The sequence below is a fragment of the Polypterus senegalus genome, chromosome 6 (assembly GCF_016835505.1).
Source record: "Polypterus senegalus isolate Bchr_013 chromosome 6, ASM1683550v1, whole genome shotgun sequence".
NCBI classification, from domain to species: domain Eukaryota; kingdom Metazoa; phylum Chordata; class Cladistia; order Polypteriformes; family Polypteridae; genus Polypterus; species Polypterus senegalus.
The window spans coordinates 20,670,925-20,697,498 of NC_053159.1; the positions used below are offsets into that span (position 1 = coordinate 20,670,925).

Here is a 26,574-nt window from a genome sequence, read left to right on the forward strand (position 1 = left end):
TTTTTTGAGATTTAAAAAAATTATGGATTTTGTCACTGTGAATTATTTCATTAGCTGAATGCCGCTATAATCACGATAACAACAACAGAAGACTCGCACCATAAATGTATAGCTTACTGCCAGGCCTTCCAAGATGGGCTTCTCTTCTAAAGTGTGGCAACACACAACCTCCCTAACCTTAGGCAGGTCAATGACAACCTGAGTGTTATGTTATGTTTCAGCCCAGCAGGGGCAACCTGCCTATCACCATCAAAGGACTGCACTTAGACCAGTAAAGGTTGAGGAAAACCTACAGTCCCTTGTGGTTCATTGAATGTGCTCATAGTGTGGTATGTTTCTATTATGACTTTTCTGTACTTTTGTGAATTACTGAATTTTTGATCTTATTCTTTGTTTTTGAATTCACCTTCTGGATTTGTGTTTTTTGACTTGTGCCTTTTCAGGTAACTAACTGCTGTGCCGTGCTGTGGATATAGACTCACAGGACAGATAATGCAGGAAACCAATGAATTGATAAATAAATAAATTAAAATAAACTTAACAAGTACATTGGGTGGAACCATTGAGTAACCTATTAGCAGTGGGCAGAAAAGACCCCCCAGTGGTCCTTAGCACAACATGGTGGAATGAGGCTATGGCTAAAAGTGTTCCAATGAAAGTGCCTCCTGGAGGGGATGGAGAGGATTTTTCATGAGGACATCCAGTTGTGCCGTCTTCCCCTTTTCCATAACACCTTCCAGTGTGTCCACTGTGATGAAGCAGACTTTCCTGATACGTTTGTTCAGGCATTGTGCTTCTTTTGAGCTCAGGTTGCTTTTCCAGGAAACCACAGTGTAGAACACTACACTGGCAACTATGAACTTGTAGAACCTTTCCAGTAGCTTGCTGCACACATCAAAAGACCAGAGTCTCCTTTAACAAGTCCAGTCTGCTATGGCTGTTCTTGTCAAGTGCCACTGTATTGTCAGAGCAGCCCAGTTTGCTGTTCATGTGAACCCTCAGGTACTTGTAGTTCATCATGACTTCCACGTTCTCTCCCTGAATGGTCTCAAAGGCTTCTTGGCATGCTGGAAGTCCACCACCAGCTCTTTTGTCTTGCTGATGTTGATTTGCAGAAAGCTTTCCCTGCACCACAAGACCAAGTCCTCCACAAATCTTTTATTCTGTATTTGCCCTCTTGTTACTAGCCAGGGTTTGATGGTTTTCCCTCCTCTAGTGAGCATTCTGAATTTTTTGCGCTTAGAAACCCCAACTTCATGACACTGACTTCTGAACCTTCTCCATCTTCAAGCAAAACATACATAAGGACACTCTTCAAAATATCAATAGGGATCTGAGAAACCTTTGAATAGCATTAACTTGTCATTTAACCAGCTTCTGCCTACTTGCCCTGGTGATTTAAACTGCACTAAAGTTGGCAACCATGGACAGTGGTGATTTATTAGTCCTCCAAGACAGAGACTCCAATCAGAGATTCATAGAACAGAGTTCAGAGGGTGACAGAATGTCTGATACTGTTAACGGCTATTTTCTAGTGTAGACAGCAGAAGGGGCTCCAGCTCCCCAAACACCCAACACAACAGGCACTGGCACAAGTTTAAAACACAAAATGCCATTTATTAGGAGAAACTCTTCCCTCAAGCATTTCCCATCACAGCCACTTGTATGCAGAAGTACAATAGCACATAATGATCCTTCTTTCTTCCTTTCTCTCTTGGTCACTGCCTCCTCCACTCGTACCTTCAAGCTTCATCTACCTTCCACCCAACTCAGGCTTGTCTCGGTGAGGCAGGCAGCTCCTTTAATGTGGGCCACCCCAGAAGTGCTTCTGCTTACTTGGTCTGCAAGCACTTCCAGGTGAGGCAGAAACCCCATGCCATTGGGCTCCTCAGTCCTTGCAACACCACCTGACACACTGTGTACACTTCACACCTGCAGCTGCAGGCCCCTGGGTGACATCACATATATTAAAAAACAATTAAAATTCAACCATCATTAACATTATTTAGATTGAAGAATTTCACACTGTCCATAACATTCATTTTACAGTTATATCAGAGCAAGCAGCCTCAAAATAATTTTCTCTGTAAAGTGTTTTGACATTTTTTTAACATTATTTTAAAGGGTGTGGAGGTTGCCATAATGGAATGATAGAAGAAGACTGCCTCCTGGAGTTGTGTAACCCCCCAGTGTGCTGGCTGGCTGGCACTATAACTCTGGTGGGTCTCCCATTTGTGCACCCGTGGGGCAGCATGGTATCTGCAGTCCTGATGGGTGGGCCTGCTGAAGTCCTTGGGTGCCACCTGGAGGAGTCTCTCCTGTTCTATGGGAGTCTCGCCTGACCCAGAAGTGCTTCATGGTGGTAATGTTGTTGTGCCAGAAGTATTCCCGGTTCCAGGTTGAAAAGGAACTGCTTTGTCTTCCTCAGGGTGGTTGGAGATGGGAAAAGAGAAGGGAAAAGAAAGAAATTTAGAAAAGAAGAATTATTTATTGTAGAAAAACAGTAAGAATGTTAAAAAAAATACTTATAAGAACCTGAGAGTTGTGTCTGTGAAGTTGGGTCTGGGGTTTGGCGCTTTGTTACACTTCTTCCAGGTACCCCAAAATATTTGATATGTGTCGTTATCTTTTAAAACAGAAAATAAGATAAAGAACAAACATGTATAATTTCTGAAGACCACATATAAAGAGCTCATGCAGGTGGTCAGATGTTAAGGCCAAGTCTCCCTAGTGCACTAGGGAGTTTAAAAAAAAAAAGTTGCCATCCAAATTTTACTTAATTTACCTAAATGATGGAGCCAGCACTGATGTTATTTGTTTTCTGCGACTCTCCTCTTTCAAAATCAATTGAGTCTGTCGATTTTCTAAAGTTAGTTCTATATACCCAACAGACAATAATTTATCCCCTCCACTACTCTAACATTCTTGACTCCCACCCAGAAACATTTTTAAAATTATATTTTAAAATTAATTATATTTTTAAATTATATATTTATTAAAAAGGTCACGCGACTGACATGAGGCATTAGTATATCATTGTCTAAATTGCTGCAATCGCCATTTCTGTGTGCCAACTGATTTGTGTTATGTGTTTGATATATAAAATTAATTGGGCTGTGGTGAAGTATTCTAGTAGATGGCTGCAAAAGTCTAGACGTTGCCCCATTATATTTTCCTGCTAATAAATTGTAAGTAATGCAGTTTTTAGAAATATATAATTATTTTGCGTTATAATTTGCTATATACCTTCTTTTAATCATTTTTAAATGCGGAAAAAAAAAATTTCTTACAAAAACTATTGACGGATTAAGATTTTAAAGAACACGAGGCGGCGTTATCATTTTCTGAGACTTTTTTAAATTAAATTATACAAACACGTACAAACATTTGACTTTTTAATTACAATAAAATAACCAGGATCTCATGCATTCTTTCATAGTGGTATCTATTTTTTTCAATGTTTCAGACAACATAGTTTCAGGGATAAATAATATATACATTTTTAATTATTATATAAATATTCTTGATTTTTGTAAGAAAAGATGCTGCAAAATCGCAAAAGATTTTAGAATGATTATATTTTCGAACTACCATTGTTGTCTTAATTATTTCACTTCCTTCTATCTTTATAAATTTAGCGAAACCTTGAAAATATACGCAGAAGTGCTTTAAAAAAATTAAAATATTTAAAAATTTAAAACTATTTAAAGAAAAAAATATGATTTTTTTTTATACTATTATTTTAAATTTTCTTTCCCTTCCCCATTGCATTTTGGCAAACAGGAGATGGGGGGCGAAATCTTCACTTGTCCCCGGGCGCTGAAAACCCTAGCTACGCCTCTGGTTATGTGCATTGGCGATTCTAAATTGTCCCTAGTGTGTGCTTCGGTGTGTGTGCGCACCTTTCGGTGGGCTGGCGCCCTGCCCGGGGTTTGTTTCCTTCCTTATGCCATGTGTTGGCTGGGATTGGCTCCAGCAGGCCCCCGTGACCCTGTAGTTGGATAATGGATGGATAAATAATAATAGCACACCGTTAATTATAACTGAGCGTTAGCGCGCATGCTCTTGCTAACCGCCTTGGGGAAATGCAGTGTGTGGCAGTGCGCTTGCGTTTATCACTTTCGTCCACGCGGTGGCGACAAGCAGACGCCAACGTAGCATTTGCTCCATTTTCTGACTCTCCCAAACTGTTGAGCGAGCAGAAAGTAGACGGAATCTGAAGTGTTAGACGCTCGTGATTCTTCTTTCGCAACTTTTCTCCTGCCATGGCACGGCGTCGTCCCGGTGGTGGGCTGCGAGACGAGTAGCATATTCTTGTCGTTGGGGCCGCAGACTTCTCGCTCTGCTGAAAGTTCAGTGAACTTGTGCGGCTCCTCTTCTTTCCTTTCGGGTGGCGGTGCTTTCGTTAGCAGTGCTCGCCGGCTTGTTCGGACAATCATGACAGACCAGCCGACGGAGGTCTTCCTTTACGAGCAGGTGCTCATCCTGGTCTCTTGCCTGCTCTCTTTCCTGGGCTCGTGTGTCATTATCTGCACCTACGTGCTGTGGCCGGACCTGAGAACCAAACCTAGGCTGCTGCTGGTGTTCCTTTCGGTGACCGACCTGCTCTCCGCCCTGTCCTACTTCTACGGGGTCCTGCAGAACTTCCAGACGGACTCATTGGATTGCGTTATCCAGGGAGCGGTGTCCACTTTTGCTAACACCAGTTCTTTTTTCTGGACAGTGTCGGTGGCGCTTTACCTGTACATCATCATCGTCAGGGCGGACCAGCGTCTGGCGGACAGCTTCTTGTTGTGGTTTCACATCCTCAGGTAAATTCGTGGCTCATCCGCTTCCCTCCTCGTCCTCTTTTGGCAATATGAGATAGACCGAGGGGGGATAGGTCAGCTTTACGGTGAATTCTGATAAATGGGAAGTGTGAGGCAGTCCGCCTAAAAGTGCACGGACTGGAAGGGGAAATAAAGTCGTGAAGCATAAGCCACTTTTGACAGATAGTGTGAGTTGTTTGCTTCCCTTTCCCTGACCTTTTTTTCGTGTCCTGATCCCGCGAGCCCTGTTCAACGGCAGGGCGTCCGATTAATCAGTAACTGTGAACTGGCCCGTTAGGAGGGTCTGCCACAGACTGATCTCCGTGGTGGGCTGGCATTCCGTCCGGGGAGTGTGGTTGGTTCCCGTAACGAAGCATAGATTAGCGCTGGCTTTCTTCCTTATATTGAAAAACCTGGTCGGAAAAGGAGATACACAGTTAGTAACGTCCATCTCTTAATGTTAGATTCTACTGTGAAATCAATGTGCTGTTATGGTGTTACATATTAAAGGCACAATAGGAGGCCTTCATAAATGACATCACATTATTTTGGTACAAAGTTGACCCTCACATTTCGTCACAAATCTCCTGTCTCCTTTCCATTAATGACAACACAAACGTAAGCTGCAAGCAAGCAAACTTAACACTCATAAAATAACAAAGCAAAACTTCTGTTAGTGCTTGTTTTACTAAAGCAAATTATCACTAGTAGTGTGCGCTGTAGGCAGTGAGCTTGTAAACGGTTTGTTTCATCTACTCTCTCTCTCAGTCTCTCTGTATATATTATATATTATGATACGTGATTCAATAGTGAACAGGGAGCCAGTGAAGTTGAGAGAGAATCGGTGTGATATGTTCAGTGGATTTAGAACAGCAGGTTATTATCCTGGCAGCAGAATTTTGAAGAAGTTGTAAGTGATGGATACGTTTTTAAATTGGGACCCAAGCACAGCCATGTAGCGGGTGACACCTCGGCACCACACTAGTTTGAATGGATTGGAACCGTGTGAGGTTTTTCACAGTGGCTGGAGTGTCAATCCTGCCACCGACCCCTTGAGCAAGGCCCTTAACCTGCAATTTGCTCCATCCTGGGACATAAAAAGGATGCCTCATAAACACACAAGGAATGTTTTCTTAAATGAAATCCTTTGCTGCTTCAAAGTGGGCATATATGGTAAGATTTGAGGCTTTTTCATTCACCTGTGTTCTGATGGAGTGCGCCAGTGTCCAGACAAGGTATTTTTAAAATTTGTATAAAAAAAATATATACAATTATATATGGCAAAGTAGCCATGTGCGCCCAACTATGTTGCGCGTGTTGAAGTTGTCTGTGAAGGGCTCCCTGTTTAAACGCGGCTGCCAGTCGTGAACTGGGCCCTTCGTTGCACAGGATTATGATTTTTTATAAGGGAAACAAAATTACAAAAGAAAACCCTTGGATATTGATTCGATAGGAACGGCCTACTTGGAATCACTGTCTGAATCGTAATTATGTGGTGCTGTAGGAGTATTTCTGCTTCTGTCCTTTTACAGTCCGTCTCGTTTTTACGACGCTGTCGTTTTCTCTCACGATGTCTTCTCAACCTTTCTCCAATCTTGCAGGTTGCTTTGTGGCAATCCAAAGATTAAGGAAATATACACGGGGCAATGGTTATAAAAGGGGGACACATAGGTATCCAAGCTCTTTAAAGCATAAATAGGGATCACTTCACTGACATGTGAGCAAGCCACGGTACAGCTGTGAGACATGCAGCACTCGCCGGCTACAACGTAACAATAATAATTTCCGGAACGTGCTGTTACGTTGTCCTTCATTTTACCCACTGTCTTTCTTTCATTCATATGTTACGTAGACACGTACCTTTTATCTTCGGCAATCTCATTCTCTAACCAGGCCTCAGGAGCTAAACAGCGTAACACTGTCCACCACCCCTTTTGTTATTCCGGCACATTGACATCCGTGAGTAACAACATCGTACTGAACTGGAAGGTGGTCTACGCATGCGGAATTCGCGGACAAACAAAGATCAAGATCTAAATGAAGATCTCTTTAGTTAATTTAAAGCGCAACAATTTGTTTAGTTTGAATGTCTGTGTTTTGAGGTGTGACTGGCGTACTACAGTCTTCAGTAGTATAAGCATGGAGGAGATTCGTAATGCAATTCCTAGGTTTTACCTGTCTCTCTACTGCCATCTAGTGCTTCTTCCTCTAATTCATTCGCGGACAAACAAAGATCAAGATCCAAATGAAGATTATATATAGAGATTGTATATACCATGATTATGAAGAATAACTTTGGCTTGAAAAATACCAAACTTATCCTATGGTGCAGCGCAGATTCACTCGTATGTGACACAGAACACCTCTTTTTAGGGAAGTGTGATCAGCAACATGAAATCTCAACTTTCCAGACCACATTTGTATGTCTGATACTAAATCTGAGGTGTGCAAGTATGGGATTTAATCATTGGATAAGGCCGCCCTGCACACTGATGAGTGCTTCATATTCATTTCTTTTTTTTTTTTTAATACCCCCAGTACACACAGTAATCCTATTGTCTAAGCATAGCCCCCTAAAGGTGTATTCTGGTTGTGGAAGATGGCCCTTTTACTAGTATGTTTGTTGCTATGTTTACGTGCATGTCACCTACTGTACATTCACAGGGTTCCTCTGCTTAGTATCAATAGTGATCCTCAAGAAATCAGTGTGGCACTTAGATTTTTTTTTTATTATCCATTTACTGTACATTTACTTATTTAGCAGACCTTTTTATCTATGGGCTTACAAAAGAAGTCAACATAATCAAGTAAACATCCATCTGGGGGACTGTTTAAGAACAAAGGCTACAGGACAAGGTTACAGGATTGTGTATCACAAGCAAAGATGGAACAAAATACAAGTGAATTACAGTTCCTAGATAATAACAATCTAACAGATATCAGTTAGACTGAAGCCCACCAAATAAGAGGGTCTTCAAATGCTTCTTAAACATGTTGAGGGAGTCAGAATTTCAAAAAGTGGTGAGCAGCTCATTCCACCAGATAGAAGCCACACATGAAAAGAGTTTGGATTGAGATCTGATGCCATGCAGAGGTGACATTAGCAGGCGCTACTCCTCAGCAGACCTGAGAGAGTGTAGGACCACACAAGTGTCTCCATTTACATAGGTGCTGACCCGCTGATTACTCTGTAGGAAAGCATCAAGGATTGTGGTGAAACGAGGAGTGACATGTGCCTACATCAGCTGGTTCAACAACAGACATGACGCTGCATTTTAAATCATCTGCAGCAGTTTGATAAGACATGCTGGTACTCCTGGCAGCAGAGAGTTGCAGTAGTCCAGGACTGACAAGACAGGTGTTTTGCAGCATACTTGATGATGTTTCGACCTGTTGATGATGTTTGTCTTTACATTTAGCTTCCATGGGTAACTCTGACTTGCTGTTTAGAGTGAATTGTTTCTAGATCATTAGAACAGTTCTGACTGGAACCTGCCATGCAACCCAGCTTTGCTTACCAGTAGTTATTCAGGTAGTTTCTCAAAAAATAATTTCACGTTGAGTTTTGAAAATCCAGGGGTGCGGAAATCCAATGCCCGACTCGTCCGACACGGGTAAATTGACCGTCGGATAAGCGTGTTCTTCTGGTTTCAGTTGTCTGCGGACAAGTGCAATTTTCTGGAGAAAAGGGAATTATATGTGCTGTGCAGGGCACATTTTTACCACTACTTTCAAATTTTAAACATTTGGATACGTACTTCGTGCGGAAACAGTCTACTTAGGCATGTTCTTCATGTCTCAGATTGGTCTTCAATATTTTTTTACAAAATGAAAGCTGGTTTTTCAAAGGGGAAGTACTCTTACGGTCTTACGTAAGTATTTTACCCTACTATTTACACGCTTGGAGATGCGGTCATTTTTTTTCCTGCCAACATTACAATGTAATCTGATGATTTTTTCATTATAATCGATAACTTTTATATATTATTAATAAAATTCATTGTTTCTACATAAAATGCGGTCATTTTACTTACAATGCAAATGTTTTCACCACATAACAAAGCTTGTTAGGCAGTTAATCTTTCCTGAAATTTGCGATTTCGCGTTGGTTGTGATATATTGAGGAGTTAAGAAATTTATTGCGTGACAACAATTCTGATTAGCTGTCTATAGATCGTTTTTGATTAGAGAATTTTTCATATAAAACAAGTTGGTTTTGAGCTGTCAGTTTATTAAAAAGAAAGAAGAAAACATTCTAACGGTTTCCAAATGTTATAAAATATCTATAAAAATCTTCACTTAGACGCGATTATTTTTTTCCGACAACATCGGTAATATTTACTTCTTTGGAAATGTACCATCTTGTGGAATTTCGAATACGTCATTAGGAATTACCTGTATAACCCATAATGCACTGCGGTAAGCACGTTCTTGCTATATGCGTGTTGCTGAAACTGAAGCAAGTAGCATCTCGGATGAGAAATGGATCGTTTCTTAATTAAAACTGGCAAAATAGGCCCTGAAAAAACTGACAATGAGGACAAGAAAAGAAATACAAAAGCTGAAAAGAACCGTGAGTATGACAAAAAACGAAAACGGTCTTTTGCAATCGCAATGGTTCAGAGAGTTTCCGTGGGTAAATGCAGACAACGCTGACTCCGTTTTTTGCCAAATTTGCCATCTGTACCAGTACCAGGAACCATGCAGTTCAGCGCAAGCAGAAATGAACAGTATTCAGCCCATGCTGTCTGAGATGGTAAAGATTCTTGGGGGAGAAGATGTTGCAAGACAAAAGCTGAAGAACATGGCAGAAAATGAATCAGGACAGTGTTCTGTTTTGTAACTGTAATATGTGAAACAGAACTAGTGTAGCTATAATGAAAGAATTGTTTATTAGCAAGTTAAAATAAGGGAATCATTTATATAATGTTCTAGAGCAAGGTGGCAAAATACTACTCCCTGGAAGAACTTTTTTAAAATGGAAGGCAGTTTTGGCATCAATAAAAGAGATCGGAAAAAATAAACTATTTTTCACTTTTGTTATTTGTTTATGGGCAAGTGAATTTAACTGGCGGACAAGTGGATTTTCTAAATTTACTTGTCCGTGGACAAGTAGAAAAAAATTTGATTTCCACACCCCTGAAATCCCCAAAGCACCACACTTTACCATATTGCTTAGTAATTATGTGAAATCTGCCCTTAACAGGTTTCCCACTATGTCATTGCATTATTCTTGAAGACTCTATTTTAAAGTAACCTGGAATCCACTGTACTAATTCCCTTCATTATTTCTGGCATGTCACCTGTTTATCTTTGTTTGCTTAAACTGAAAATGTTCAGCTCCTTCAGTCTCTCCTAATAACTCGTACCCCTCAGTCCTGGAACTAAGCCTAACCACTCTTCTCTGAACTTTCTCTAGCACTGCTCTGACCTTTTTGTGATGTGGAGGTCATAACGGCACACGGTACTCCAGGAGAGGCCTCACTGGTACGTTCTCAAAGCTTAAGCTTAACCTCACGACTTGTACTCTACACATGATGCTATAAAACTTAATCATCCTGTTGGCCTTTTTAATGGCTTCTGTACACTGACAGGATGTAAAATCGTGAGGAGTCTATTGTAACTCCTAGGTTATATTCATAAAGGCTACTTTCAAGTTTCACACCATCTATTGCCCAGTCTTTCTATCCAGGTCTGCCAGGGCTGCATGGGCAGTACGTCTTTATGACATGAACCGAATGGTCCCCTCTCATTTGTCAAATTTCTTATGGACTGAATTTGTCTTTCATGCAGTGCAGAGTGTGGGACAACACTTGTAGCTACAAGTTGTGGTTAGTTTGTTGCTGTCTTTTCTCAGACGAGCTCGCATGCCTCATAGCTTCATTTCACTTGTTTATCGCTTGTATTTTTCCCTGAATGTTTTGATTTTGGCACCCTTGTTTATTATGTTTTGCTGATTGATTTAGTATCCCAGTCCCCCAAGGGTGTTTTTGTCTATTTTTCTGAACTTGTGATCTTTCGTCCTATGTAATGCTGGTGCCTCGGGACACTTTTCCTTGGAAAGCATCTTGAGGCAGACTCTCTTTCTGTCTAACACTATTCCTAAATATTTATTTTAACATTTTAACTTGAGGCATTGCTCATCTGTTTTGTTCATGTTTTGTATGTATTTATTGACTGAAATCCTACTAGCAGAAGAAGCAGCAGCAGCAGTTGTGAGTATGCGTTTTGGTGCTGACATGTGGCCTTAAGAGAGACCGTCTAAACCAAGTCTTACTTAGTCATTTTTATTGTAATGATTAATCATTTTGCTACTGACAGCTTCAAAGATTTCGATTCTTTGTCACCAGTGGAACGAGACTGTAACTTTCTTCATGGCACTCCACCTTCCTCTCACATCCCACTGATTTGCAAAATACATTCACTGAGATTGACAATGACAACAACATTTATTTATACATTTTCATACAAACAGTGTACTTCAAAGTGCTTTACAAGATTTCAAAGAGAAATTTACAAGTAAAGAAAAACAAATAAGATTAAGAGAATAAGTAACAAAGAAAAAATATCCATCCATCCATTGTCCAACCCGCTATATCCTAGCTACAGGGTCACGGGGGTCTGCTGGAGCCAATCCCAGCCAACACAGGGAGCAAGGCAGGAAACAAACCCCGGGCAGGGCGCCAGCCCACCGCAAGGTGCAAACACACACACCCACACAGCAAGCACACACTAAGGACAATTTAGGATCGCCAATGCACCTAACCTGCATGTCTTTGGACTGTGGGAGGAAACCCACGCAGACACGGGGAGAACATGCAAACTACAGGGAGGACACAGGAAGTGAACCCGGGTCTCCTAACTGCAAGGCAGCAGCGCTACTTACTGCGCCACCCGAAGAAAAAACAAATACGTCTATGTGATCTTAAAAAAAACATAACGATTAAGTAGAAGAGTAGCATCCTTATATACAGTACAGTATCATGATGTAATTCTCTAAAGATGAGTCCAGTGATAACATCAGAAGGTGGGTGGATGGAAAAAAAAACAAACCAAACTCCATTTAAGCTGGAGGAAAATAAAACTAAAAATCAGCAGAGATTCCAAGGCCAAAAGACAGCACAGCCACCACTGTGCATTCTACCCAACAGAAATGTGCTTAATTTATTGTGAGAGGATTCAATGAAGCTGGTCTCGTGGACAGCGGAGGTCCCCACCTTCATTCCAGCATCACAGGTGGCTGCATGGTGCCTTGATCTTGTGGTTCGCTCTAAATTGTCCCACAAGTGTGCCTTAACATGGACTTGTGCCCATCCAGAACTGGATCACTCAGTGTGTCACTACCCCTTCCTGCAGATAATCCCGTCTCATGCAGCATGACTGCAAAGCAAACTTAAGACATTGGGAGTTACAAGCAGTAAGTTCTACTGCCATATTGAAGGAGACGCCATCAGCAATTGGCTGTTCAGACTACTTAATGTGTGTACTTGTTTAGTGTTTCTGCCTTGTATAAAAGTTTGTTGATCCCCATTGAAATATGGAAAAATGAATATTATTTCTCGTAACATACCATCTATTCAACTTAATCTCTACATATAAAAAGCAAAGCCCTCGCTGACTCATCACTAATTCTCCCACTTTCCATATAGGTGGGAAGCTGAAATTTCACATTCTCATTCCTTGCAGTGTACTTACAAAAGTTAGGTATGTTTCATGTCCTATTGCAACACCTGGATGTACCCCTTAAACTGTATATATAGATAGGGGAATCCCCTCCTCACTATTTCGGCGACTTCCAATATATGTAGGATACCCAAATTTCCTATGCTCATTCTTTATACTGTACTTACAAATGTAAAGTATGTTTCATTTCGCGTGGTACCCCGTAACGAACTTTCGAAAATAACGTCTTCTTTTTGGCGGACAGTCAGACATTGGATTTTATATATTATATATTAGTAAACCTTTAAAATAATGTGCAGTTAAAGTCTCAACAGCATTGTCAGCATTTCTGGAGCTTAGTAGAGCCAGATAACTAGAAGAATCTTCACCATGCAGCTCTGAAAATGTCTGCTTTGTTTGGGTCTCCATACCTCTGTGAGTCTGACGTGAATGTCATGAAGTCAAAGTTCAGAACAAGACTGAGAGACGAACATTGAAACGACTCCATGAGAGTGAACCTAAGGGGGCTCCACTCCACCAGACACCTCAGTGCCAGTCATCTGACTAACTAAAAAACAACATCACACATGCGACTGGACCTGTGAATAAAGTGACACAGTGACAGGGAATAAAGTGACAAATGAAGAAGGACTATCTGTGGATTTGGAATTGTATTGTTTTGTTTTGACAGCATTCATGTTTTAATTCAATAGTGTGAGATATGCTAGAAAATGCATTTAGACGTACAAAATGCACTTGCAGGTGAAATAAATATTTTTTGTGATATTTTAATGCAAAATGTGAGTGAGACACCAACATTTTGTAAATGTTCAGGCAAAACAAGCTTATTCAGTTTGTTTAGGTTGAAATAAGCTATAAGAATAAACGTTAGAAAACATGAGTGGCTCTCGGCTATTTTCATTTTGTAAAAGTAGCTCTCAGGGGAAAAAAGGTTGGAGACCCCTGCTGTATAACATCTACAAGATCAGAGTTTATCTGATATGCAGCACAACTTCTGCTCCAGACTTTGGTCTTGTCACGTCTGGACCACTGCAACTCACTTCTGACAGGAGTTACCCGCATGTGCTATCAAGCTGTGGCAGGTGGTCCAGAATGCAGCGGCCCATCTTGTATTTAAGCAACCGAGATGGCACAGGTCATTTCTACCTTCAGGACGCCTCATTGGCTCTCTGTTGCAACAGACTTTAAGTTCAAATCCCTGATACATGCAAACAGATTAGTCAATGAGTCAGCACCTGCCTGTATGGAAACGCTGGTGGGGTGCTGTGCTCCTTCTAGCCCACTCTGGTCTGCCAGGGAGCAGTGCCTGATGATGCCGCCTCTGCATGGTAGTAAGTCTCAATGCAGACATTTCCTGGGTAGTTCCCAATTGGTGGAATGAGTTGCCCACCTCCATCAAAACTGTTGACTCCCTCGATGTATTTATGAAGCAATTGAAAACCCACCTGTTCTGTGAATATGTCTGACTGATTGAGAAGACAACAAAAGGTTTGTGATCTTTCATACTGTTGGATGATTTGTTGTTACGTTAAGTTTAATTGCTTTATCAATTATTACTCTGTGATTGTGAATTTATTAGTTATTACATTTTTTCACTTGTGGCAATCAACTTTTGTTACCTGTCGTATTATACTTGCTGAACAAACAGGCCCTAGTCTAATGTTACTCAATTATATTTACAGTACCTCTTTTGTAAGTTGCTTTGGATAAAAGCATCTGTTAAGCAACTAAGTGTAACTGTACACTATTCCATGATTCCACTGGCTTATTCCCAGTAGGTTTGTGTGAAAAGCTGCATCTTTAAGAGTAGATTTTTGTTTTGTTTATTTTTTACACTCCTGAAATCTCAGAAGTGTGAAGATTTTGCTCATTCGTGTCTCTATGCACACCAGTCCGATTTTCTACTCTGTAGTGTGTTGGGCTGGTAACATCATTTCACGAGAGGTCTGCCGAATCAACAAGCTCAGTTATGGGAGGCACTCTGGACCCCCTGGGTGTAGTAGAGGAGGAGAGAATGAAGACATTATGACCAAAGCTGCACATCTTCTCTCTGACACCCCAGCACTGAGGACTTTTAGTCAGTGAATTATTCAGTAGAAGTGTGTCAAGAAACACTACTGGGGCTCCTCTATAAGGCCCCACCGACTAACCTATTATCTTTAGCCAAGTCAGAAATTTTGCCTTTTTTTTTTTTTGTAAGCAATTTTGTGCACTTGAAGGAAGTTATTTTTGACTACTATATTTCTTGAAATTCTGTAAAAAGCTGAATTATGCTCTTGAGACAAATAAAGTACCATCTATGTATCGATTTATCAGTCGACCTGTTGATTTATCTGTTGAGCAGCCTGGTGCGAGTGTGATGGATTGGCGAGCCATCATGAGTTGTTTCTTACATTTCACACAATGCTAAAATACAGCAAAAACTTTCAGTAGCCTGGCAAACTTGAAATTGAGAGACTGAATGGCCATCACCCACCAAGTAGTGCAGCAGCAACAACAACATTTCTTTCTATAGCACATTTTCATACAAACAATGTAGCTCAAAGTGCTTTACATGATGAAGAAAGAGAAAAAAGACTAAATAAATAAGAATTAAAATTAGGGAACACTAATTAACATAGAATAAAAGTAAGGTCTGATGGCCAGGGTGGACAGAAAAAACAAAAAAAGAAAAAAACTCCAGATGACTGGAGAAAAAAATAAAATCTGTAGGGGTTCTGAGGCCACGAGACCACCCAGCCCCCTCTGGACATTCTACCTAACATCAATGACCTCAATCAGTCCTCATGGTATTCAGGGTTCTCATGGAAGAATTTGATGATGACGGTCATGTGGACTTCTGGTGTTTAATCCATCAATGTAGAGACATCACAGTGCTTTGATCAGGTTGTGGTGGAGCAAATCGCCACCACAGAAAACCGGAAAAAGAACAGAAGAGAAAGTAGGGATTAGTATGGATTTTAGAGCCACCATGAATAATAATGATAATTAATTGAATATACAGAGCATCAGGATTAAACTAAGATGAAGCTATGAGAAAGCCATGTTAAAGTAATGTGTTTTTAGCAGCTTTTTAAAGTGCTCCACCGTAATTTCAATTTCTATTGGTCAGCTATTCCAGATTTTAGGTGCATAACAACAGAAGTCCACCTCACCACTTCTTTAAGTTTAGCTCTTGGAATTCTAAGCAGACGCTCATTTGAAGATCTAAGGTTACGATTTGGAGTGTAAAGTGTAAGACATTCCGAAATATAAGATGGAGCGAGATTATTAAAGGCTTTGTAAACCATAAGCAGTATTTTAAAGTCAATTCTAAATGACACAGGTAACCAGTGTAGTGACATTAAAACTGGAGAGATGTGCTCGGATTTTCTTTTCCTAGTTAAGATTCTAGCTGCTGCATTCTGCACTAGTTGCAATCAATTGATGTCTTTTTTGGGTGGTCCTGAAAGGAGTGCGTTACAGTAATCTAGTCGACTGAAAACAAAAGCATGATCTAATTTCTCAGCATCTTGCAATGTTAGAAGAGGTCTGACTTTTGCAATATTTCTTAAGTGAAAAAATGCTGTCCTAGTAATCTGATTAATATGCGATTTAAAATTCAGGTCAGAGTCAAAAGTTACCCCTAAATTCTTTACCTCCGTCTTGACTTTTAATGCAGCAGTGAAATGTATTGTGAACAGGAGTGAATGCCAGGCACCTGTAGCATGGTGTTGTATACCTTCATTACACATTAATTTAACTTCATTTTATATCAAGTGTGCATGGAGGACAATGACATGGATGTTGTCCTGTGCTCTCTAAATTCTTTATTTGTGTTTGTAAAGTCCAGACTTCTTGGATGAGAGGCACCTTGTTGTCATATTTTTATCATCAGTTTTAGGTTTGAAAGCCAAAGCCAGTGATTCATTCTCGTACATAGAGCCAATATTCTGGGTTCTGAAATGGTAATTGTTTGCATATTTTCCTCCTTCTCCACCAACAGCTGGGGCCTACCCCTTGGGATTACCGTTGCTGCTGTTTCCCTTCAGAAGATTGGCTATGATGCCTCCAGAGTGTCTGTGGGCTGGTGCTGGGTCCGCATTCAGGCTAAAGATCACATTCTGTGGATGCTGCTGACCGGGAAGCTCTGGGAGATCATGGCCTACTTGATCCTGCCGCTGCTTTATCTCCTCATCAAAAAGCACATTGGCAGAGCGGTAAGGGAAGGAGGGAAGAGCTTTAACAGGAGGCTCTCCGGCACTGTATGTGCAAGTGGGTGGTTCAATGGTTAGCACTGTGGTCTCATAACTCTTCAGTGAGTCACTGGGTTCAGATACGATCTGTGCGGAATTTGCACATTCCCCTGTGTTTATGAGTATTGTTTTCCCTCAAATCACAAAGATGTAAAGGTTGTGTTAAATGGTGACTCTAAATTTAATGAGCGGTTGTGTATTGAACTAAAAGAAGTGGGAGTTCAAGGTGTATAGATGGGTATAAAATTGACTTAAAGAAAGAAAAAGTTTGTGATGTATCATCACGAACCCTATCAGAATTATCCATCCATCCATTTTCCAACCCGTTGAATCCGAACACAGGGTCACGGGGGTCTGCTGGAGCCAATCCCAGCCATCACAGGGCGCAAGGCAGGAACCAATCCCGGGCAGGGCGCCAACCCACCACAGGACACACACACCCACACTCACACACCAAGCACAAACTACGGACAATTTAGAATCGCCAATCCACCTAACCTGCATGTCTTTGGACTGTGGGAGGAAACCGGAGTACCCGGAGGAAACCCACGCAGACACGGGGAGAACATGCAAACTCCACGCAGAGAGGACCCGGGAAGCGAACCTGGGTCTCCTAACTGCAAGGCAGCAGCGCTACCACTGCGCCACCGTGCCGCCCCCCCTATCAGAATTAGGTGATGTTAAAAGTTGTGTCCATCAGGGGTTAGTGTTGTAATCGTTGATATTTTTAATACTTAGAATTGATCTAGATAAGAATATAAATAACAAGCTGGTTAAATCTGCAAATAACACCAAACTAAGTAAAATGGTAGATAGTCCAGCATCAGTCAAATTATTACAGAGGGACCTATATGGCATACAGGCTTGAGTAGATTTATGGGAGATGAAATTTAATGAGAGTAAATATAAAATATTACATATAGGAAGTAGAAATGTTAGTTTGAAAAAAATTGAAAGTACAGCTTACGAGAATGATCCGGCAGTTGAAGTGGACTCATCATGATCAACATCCAGACAGAGTTCAGAAGCCATTAAGAAGGCTAACACAATGTCAGTGTATAAAGCATATGACGTGTGGAGTACAAGTCCAAGGAGGTTCTCCAAAAGCTTTATAAGGCACTGGTGAGGCCTCATCTGGAGTACTGGGTGCAGTTTGGGTCTCCAGGCTACAAAAAGGACATAACAGCAATAGAGAAAGTCCAGAGAAGAACGACGAGGCTGATTCTGAAACTGAGAGGTGTGAACTCTGAGTTGAGATTGAATGAGTTGAACCTTTTCATCTTAAGAAAATGGAGATTAAGAGATTACATAATGAAAGTTTTTTAAAGTATAAAAAGAATTAGTCTGGTGGATCAAGATTGTGACTTTAAAAAGAGTTTAACAATAACATGGGGACACAGTTGGAAATTTGTTAAAGTAAAATTTCACATAAATGTTAGAAAATGTTTCTTCACACGGAAAACTATGCGGTGCTTTCCCACCATAGGAACTTTTCTCAGAAACTTGTGCAGCTTTTCCACCACAGAAACTTGGGCCATTGGTAGTTTTTTATTTCCTACTACAGGGTATGTACTTCTCATTCAACCAGGAACTTTTACAGGTGGGGTTCAGGCGATGAATTGTGTTGATTGGTTGCCGGTGAAGATGGAGCGTCCCACTTATGTCCCATCACTCTTTATAGCCATCACTCCTAGGACCACATCAAAGCAGTAATCTCCCCTGTGAACTTGCTATTGTTATGATCATGGAACCCCATGATCTTCACAATGTGCCTCACTCCTCTTTGCACATCACATGTTTTGCATGAAGGTTACAGTTCCGGTTGTGCAGTGGGAACACAACACACAAAAGTGGCCAGGGACAACATGCAGTCCAGCACCAGCATTGTACAGGAACGCATTGGTTCCTGAAAACAAAGTTCCTGTGGTGGGAAAACACCTTTTGATGCCTTCTGATATGTAGCACCTTTTTAAGAGGGTTTTCTTTATGGTCTGTTTAAGTATGTACTACATTGAAGAAAACCTTAGTCCATTTCTTCTGTAATTTTTTGCAATTTCTCAGGTAGCTTTAGAACTAAAAGGATTTTTAAACTGGTATGTTGTTACACACGGGCACCCCATCTGTGGTTGACTTCTGACTTTTGCCTTATGTTGTCCTGATGAGCTTCCTGCAATCCTGACAGGGTACAGAACATGGATGGGCAATCTGATAATTATTTATTTATATATAAATATATAATCTCTTTAAGTGGACTAAGTCCAGCTGGCCAACTGGGCTCCCCATACTAGCTAACCTGGCATCCTCACATGAGGACCTCTAAGCAGCCAAAAGAATTGGATCCGAAATTGAGTTGAATTTCTTTGGAGGGCACAATGGCCCATTTGTGGGTTCGAGTTAGCATTCAGTGTGTGTAGCAGCCTTTGCCTAACTGGAGGTGGTGAAGTTCTTATTGCCAACAGCACTCTAATCAGCGCATGCTCCACAATCGACAACCAACCAACAACTTTGAGCATTATGGGACTGCACTGGCTGCTTCTTTGCATTTTGATAATGTGAGTAATGTGTGCTGTTGGAGAGCAAAGCGGTGAGATGTGAAATGGCAGTTTCTACAGTAAGCAGACTTTTAGGATTTCAACTCCTTAGTAAAGTTCAGTTTACCTTGAGGCGTATGCCTCTCATTCTTTCAGCGTCCGCGTCTTCAGAGAGTAATTCCACATTAGGCTGCCGTTGTATTTTCATTTCCAGTTTAAGGTCATTACACACAGCTGAAGGGAATAATGTGTACTTTATAGGCTAATTTTGCAGGGTTCAGTTTTTACATTTTTGTGCTGTCCAATCCAGTATAAGCTAAACTTCAGCATTCGCAAAGTGAACGATTGACTCTTAGGAAAAAATAAAGTGTACTTTCAAGAGTGCAGTTGTAATGGCAAATGAAGTTAAATGAAATAATTGTATGTTTTACATTAGCTATCAGCAAATATGCTGAATACCTCACTGGTCTGCAGGTTGTCTTGCTCTCTTTCTGTTGACCTTGTCTATGTGGTGCATCATGCCAACGTCCAGTTCTTTTTTTTTTTTTTTTTCTTTTTTCTTTAGGAGCTTGATAAAATTCTGAAAAGGCTTCTCACACTTCACCGGCTAATATTATATTTCATGTTTAATTATAGTGGAAAGAAAAAGTACAGTATGTAAACGCTTTGCAATTCCCTGGTGTTCTGCATTAGTTGGTTGTAAGATGTGATCAGATCGTCATCTGCCCAGAGGGGACTGGGCGGTCTCATGGTCTGGTACCCCAGCAGATTTTATTTCTTTCTCCAGCCGTCTGGAGTTTTTTTTTGTTTTTTCTGTCCCCCCTGGCCATTGGACCTTACTCTTATTCGATGTTAATTAATGTTGATTTATTTTGTTTTCTTATTGTGTCTTTTATTTTTCTATTCTGTATTATGTAAAGCACTTTGAGCTGCTCTTTGTATGAAAATGTGCTATATAAATAAATGTTGTTGTTGTTATCTAAGTCAAAAGTATAGACAAGCACTGTATGCCAGTAACACACAAACAGTTATAATCTGTCATGTGTTTAATGAGCAGACCCGTCAAATATTCAGTGTGCTGTGAAAAACGTAAGTGAACCCTTCGATTTAATATCTGGTTCAACCTCCTTTGGCAGCAATAACCTCAAAAAGGCACTTCCATTATCTGCGGATCAGACCTGCACAACATCCAGGATGGATTTTGGACCAGTCTTCATTACAGAACCGTTTCAGCGTAGCCATATTCATAGGATGTCTGTGTAAATGGCTGTCTTGTGGTCATTTCACAGTAGCATCACTGTTGGGTTAAGGTCTTGTCTCTGACTAGGCCACTCCAAAAGAAGGATTTTCTATTTTATAACCATTCTGAAAAGGATGTACTTAGATGATAAGGGTGATTGTCCTGCTCCATCACCAACATCTACTGAGCTTCAGCTGTCTGGATGGCCACCCTGACCATAGTGTTGGATACCTTGATAAACTTGGGAATTCATTTTTCCCCTCAACAATCTCAACCTTTCTAGGCCCTAAGTCAGCAAAGCAGCCCCATATCACCATGCTTCCTCTACCATATGTCACCATTTGGATGATGCTTTCATGTTGGTATGTTGTGCCCTTTTATGCCATATGTCAGTCAGGCATTTCCTAAGCCACCTTGTCCCAAACAGAATCTTGGGAGGTGCTGGAGCCTATCCCAGCCACCATTGGGCGCAAGGTAGAAACAAACACTGGACAGGGCACCAGCCCATCGCAGGGAAAATACACACACACACGCACACCCCAACCTTACACTAAGGCCAATATAGTCTCACCAGTCCACCTAACCTGCATGTCTGTAGACTGTGGGAGGAAACCCACGCAGACACAGGGAGAACCTTGGATGCCAGCCGTGCTCTCCTTACTGCAAAGCAGCAATGCTACTACTGCATTATGGCATATGCACTGCTGCATATTTTTCCTGAAGAATTCAACCCATTCATAAAACATGTTTCCAATGTGTTGCTGCAGTGTCATAGTGGTCTTTAACAAACTTCATTCATGCAGTGATTTTTTTTTTTTTAGAGCAGCAGCTTCCTCCTTGGTGTTCTGGCATAGACACCATGCCTGTTCAATGTTCAGTCTCGTGAACTGAGTTGTTAACCTGTTCTAATGATCCCTTCAAGCCTTTAGCTGTGACTTGTGGCTTCTTTTTTTTTTTCCTCATTGAATGTTCTGCAATGTGTCTTTGAGTCCTCTTGGCCGGGCAGCCACTTATAGAGAGTAGGCACAGCACTAAACTTTATTCATTTATACACAGTTCGTCTAACTGTGGACTGACGAACATCTGAACTCTTTGAAGTTACTTTGTAACCCTTTCCCGCTTCACGCAAATCAGCACATTTTTGTTTGTAGATTTTCACATTAGTAGATGCTTCTTGTGAATGGCAAACTCTAAACATTTGAGTCTTTTTATTGGTTCATGTATCTCTAAGCCACACCTCCAAACCTATTTCATTGGTTGGACTCCCAAGTTTGCTAACTCTGAACTCCAGTCAGCTTTTGTTGAAGTCGTCAGCCTAGGGGTTTACAGAGGTTTACGTTCCAACCTTCACTGTTAAACGTTTGAATGATGTATTCAAGGTGGACAAGAATAATAAAATCATTTGAGTTATTAATTAGCACAGATTGTGTTTGTTCATCATTGTAACTGACACGAAGATCAGTCAATGTTTTAAGACAAATTTTTACATAAATGTGGTCATTTCCAAAGGCTTCACATACTTTTTCTTACCACTCTACACGTTTACAAGTTACCTTTACCCAGTTAACATACATGACTAGTAGGTACAGTTGCTGTGTTATCAGCCATCCAATTTATAGCCATGCACAGTGCATTAGCTTAGATTTTCTGTGGCAGTCAAGAAACTCATTTTACTTGCCCCGTTCATGAAGCTGCCACTCACTGTGTAAAAGATTACATTTTCAGGTAAAGTCCTGATACTTCCTTGAGGACAGAATTCTTTCTTTTCAAATTTTCTTAGTTTTATAGTAACTTCTGTGAGTGTGTGTATATTTATGTATTTACTTATTTATCTACCTATTTTTTTTTTTTTTTGTAGAGCTTCTGTAAAAAGCCAGATTTCCCCTGGAGACATATAAAGTTTGATCTATCTAGGGCAGTGTTTCCCAAACTCAGTCCTTCTTGGGACCCCCTGTGGCTGCAGGTTTTCGTTCCAACCAGATTCCTGATCAATGACAACACTTGATAACACTGCGCTCATTTAATTAGCTGGTATTTTTTTTCTCTTATTCGACATTCAGAAAAAAGCATGGCAGCAAGAATTTTACATTGTTAAGACATTTACAAATATTTCTGCTTTTTCTATAAATTTAAATGCTTAACTCTCTTTTGTTGATTTCATTATATTTTGCCTTTTCTCTGTGCAGTCTTCCCCCTTCGTTGTATCTTTTTTATGACAATTAAAAACGAGCAGATCAGACAAGCTGGCAAACAACACTGAATAATCAAAGGCTGCAAGTACTTTAGCATCAGACCCACTCATTAGTAAATAATGGATTAATTAAACAATTAGAACACCTTGAAAAGTAGAATTAAAATCAACATGAAAATACTGTTAAAAAGAAAAAAATACATTATTCCTATATAACTGCTTGGTGCATTTTAATATTTTTTTTTTTTAGCAAGCAATATAGATTGTTTTCTAATTCCTTTATTCTCCCCAAAACACAGAACTTGGGAAATAGCAGTTCATTTAATTAGCCCAGGAGTTCAATTAAAAACAGAAGCTGGTTGGAACAAAAACCTGCAGCCACAGTGGGCCCTCAGGACCGAGTTTGGGAAACACTGATCTAGGGTATATCCGGTTTCTGCTGTGGACAAAAATCTGGATGTCACCACCAAGAACACAAGCATCACTCATTTAAATCAAGCTGGCCAACCTGATGAGTCTGTAATAAGTATTTGAACAGTTGACTTAGCGATGGCATCTTTGGAAATATAAAGTAGTTTTACTATGAGAATTCTAGTAGTGAAGTGCTGCCTTTTACACTTATTTCTTGTGTGGTGCAGCAAGACAATAAAATTTTGGCATGTCTACACCATAGTGAAGAAAAATGGCATAAATGAAGGTTAAGATTGTAGAGTCAAATTTTATTTATTTCTGTTTCATTTTAGAACTGGTGTGGAGCCTCTATAGGATCTTATTTTGGGGGAAAAAGTGTCAGTAGTTGGATGGACGGTTTTTAAATTACAATGAAGTGGAAGTAAGCGTGTATAAATTTGAGTCATCTCTTCATCATGTCTACATCACTTTCAACAGCTCCTGGTTTTAGTTAAGACACCAGATCCAAACAGGGTGCCAGGGAAATCGATTAAAAGGGCTTGGCTGGCACCCCTGCTTCTTTTCACTTATCTTCCTGTTAATGGTTTTTTTCTTCAGTTTAGAGTTTTTCTCTTCTTGTCTGTCCTCCAATGCAGCACGCCGCTCTCTCCGAGTATCGGCCCATACTGGCCAGCAGTCCAGTTGCCCAAAGCAGATCCGCCATGGCAGATCGAAAGCTCACTCTCATCCCTGTCATCTTCATCTTCCTGAGAATCTGGAGCACCATTCGGTTCTTCCTCATGCTCACTAAGTCACCAGCAGTGGAGAATCCTGTTCTGATGATTTTGCATGTAAGAATCCTTTTGAGTACTGCTTGTTTTTGTTTTTTGTTTTTTTTTTCTTTTTTTTATCTGAAGCTCATACATTTGACATGTTAATATAAATTGTCTTTTGACTTTGAGGTCTCATGGCTCATGGGTTTCAGTTTGATTCACATTTCTGTGAAGTTTGCATATTCTCCCCTTTGTTCACATGGCAAGTCTATGTGGCCTCTCACTTTCCTCCCAGTGTACAAAATAATTCTATTAGAAGGACTGGGTACTCCAGACTGTCCAGGAATGGTATATTTGCTCTTAAAATAGAAATGCTGAGGTTTGAATAGCGTAAAATACAGAGGCATTGGTGCAAAGTGGCAGAGAACGACAGGTGGGTGTGTGCCATTTTAAAACCCTTTCCTATGGTAGGCCTCCTCCATCAGATTCTTGTATCACATTCAACTGGCTTGTTTTCCTCTGTATCAGTCATAACCTCATTGCGTAACTGAGATTTCTGTTTACTCAGGGGTACTGCTTCTACCTCCCTCTCTTATTGTGATTTTTGTTTTGTTTTCTTCAGGGCATTGGAAACACTTTCCAAGGAGGTGCCAACTGCATTATGTTTGTCCTGTTCACCCAGGTGGTGCGCTCCAGACTGGCATCTGCCTTGTGTTGCTGCAGGTATGAGAATGGCTGCTCTTGTTGCACTGGTACTGATGAAGGTGTCCCCCAAAACAGGACTCTGTGCACTGAGGAGATGAACTCTTCCCTCTGGCCTAATGGGGATTGACCGCTTTGGTAATAAACTTGACATACACCAGGGAAAATCATGTTTTTTTGAGTTATAAGCACCAGGCTGTATGGGGTCGAAGCCCAAGGTGCTTAGTCACTCGTCAAAAAGCACTTTGGTACATTTTGTCACTTTTGTGACCCATAAGGCAGTCAGGAATTTTCTCTGCAGCTGGCAGCTAATCCCTCCATCTTCATTACTCTCTTGGACTACTGGTGTCCAGTTTTCAGGTGTTGGCATTTACTTTTTTGGTTCTTCATTGTTTTGCTTTCCAAGTGTCAATGTGATGAGCTTTCATAAGGACTTTGTCAGAAAATGCAATATTAAGTGTACTATACCAAAATAAAATCCAATTTTTTTTTATAACTCTTAAGGCTAAAATGAGCATTTCATAGTGATTTTGGACACATTTTTTAGGCCCAAAAAGTCAATAAAGAAGTCTGCAGTAGTATTTAAGGTGATCAAGTGAAAAAGAGCAATGGCTGTCATAGCTTAGTCCTCGTTATCCCAGCAGCACAGACATCCTTCCTTCTAAATACTCCTTTACTGTGTGCTTAGGTTTACATTGTCTGTCTACTCTAGACAACAAAGATTTTGCTTCCATCACAAGCTCATCATCAGGTAAGCTTGGCTGTTGGTGAGGCCATCTTTTCCATTCATCTAGTCCTTGTATCTGCATAGCAAATGCGTCATTTGAGTGCTTGGCCGCAGACCGAAATAAATTTTAAGCAAGCACGATCACACTGGACAAAGAAGATTTTCCTTCATGAACATGGCCGGCTGTTCAAAAAAAAATAACCTTTCAAATTTTCTCTCACATACACTAGCTAACAGTATTACAATATAACAGTATTCCTGTATTTTCCTCTCCCATTATAAGCATACATATAGAGAGCAACAACTATAGCTGGATCATCTCTGATGATCTAAAAGAAGCATCCCTGCTCTTAGGAATGTAGGTGGGATAGACCAAGAACTAGGAATGGAACAGCCATGTGAAACTTTCATTGCATCAAACGGAAATGGAAGCACCATGAGCATTCAGTTCTAGCACAGAAAAGTGTGGTGCTTAAACCAGTTGTCGACCCGACAAAGTTAGACTTATCTCCTCTTCACATAAAACTTAGATGAAAAATTTTGTGAATACCCGAGACACATATTTCCTTTAATAACTGATGCCAAGATTGAGGAAGACTTTTTTGTTGGTCCACAAAACTGGTACCTCACTGATGACAAGCAGTTTTAAGATCTGTTAGTGCAACCAGAGGAAATCACATGGAATGTTGAGAATGTTCTCGCCAGCTACTGAGCACCAAACTACTTCCAGATGTTAAACAACCTACTTTAAGTATATAAGACCATGAAGTGGTGCACCATGTTCATTTTATACATTCACACTTGGGCATCTTCCCTGCTAGTCTTGCTTCAGTCATTGATGAACATGGTTAGAGGTTTCACCAGGACATTGGAATGATCAGAAAGTAGCATCAGGACAAGTGGAGTCCATCAATGCTGGTCAACTATTGCTGGCCATCTGATGCTTCCTGTTTCAGTGTCAGTTTTTAGCTTGATTGAACTAATGCAATATCTTGGTACCATTAAGCGGATAAACACACTAAATTCAATAAAAGTCACGTTAATGTTCTTTAAAATTTCTACATCATGTTGTCAATCTGAAATTATATTTGTGTTTAGCTTGTACAGTGGAACCTCGGTTCACGAACATCTCGGAACACGTACAGATCGGTTTACAACCAAAAAGTTCGCCAAACTTTTGCATCTGTTCATGACCACAGACTTAGTATACGAACAAGCCAGTTTCCCTTTCGGTTTGTGCACGCCGATGATTTCCGCACATGTTCAGTCTCTCCCTTTTGGGGAGCGGGGGGGG

At 40.6% G+C, this 26,574-nt stretch overlaps 1 protein-coding gene and 1 long non-coding RNA gene across 2 annotated transcripts; one reads left to right on the forward strand and one right to left on the reverse strand.

The window, feature by feature from the left end:
- Positions 1–1,653: 1,653 nt before the first annotated feature.
- On the reverse strand, positions 1,654–5,042 carry LOC120530850. The gene is made up of 3 exons (XR_005634023.1): positions 4,741–5,042; positions 2,536–2,626; positions 1,654–2,419 (listed from the first exon to the last, which is right to left on the reverse strand). It is a non-coding gene; the product is annotated as an uncharacterized LOC120530850 (long non-coding RNA).
- gpr157 (G protein-coupled receptor 157) lies at positions 4,125–25,049 on the forward strand. Its single transcript, XM_039755526.1, has 4 exons — positions 4,125–4,811; positions 16,477–16,690; positions 23,735–23,929; positions 24,474–25,049. The coding sequence occupies exons 1-4, from the start codon at positions 4,438–4,440 to the stop codon at positions 24,681–24,683; spliced, it is 993 nt and encodes a 330-aa protein (XP_039611460.1). The 5' UTR covers positions 4,125–4,437; the 3' UTR covers positions 24,684–25,049.
- Positions 25,050–26,574: the final 1,525 nt, after the last annotated feature.

What these genes read in the sequence shown, in the direction of transcription:
- gpr157 (XM_039755526.1), top strand. Translation starts at nt 4,438, where the DNA reads ATGACAGACCAGCCGACGGAGGTCTTCCTTTACGAGCAGGTGCTCATC. An exon ending in AAAAGCACATTGGCAGAGCG is followed by an intron (nt 16,691 to 23,734) that starts GTAAGGGAAGGA and finishes CCTCCAATGCAG; the next exon opens with CACGCCGCTCTCTCCGAGTA. An exon ending in CTGTTCTGATGATTTTGCAT is followed by an intron (nt 23,930 to 24,473) that starts GTAAGAATCCTT and finishes TGTTTTCTTCAG; the next exon opens with GGCATTGGAAACACTTTCCA.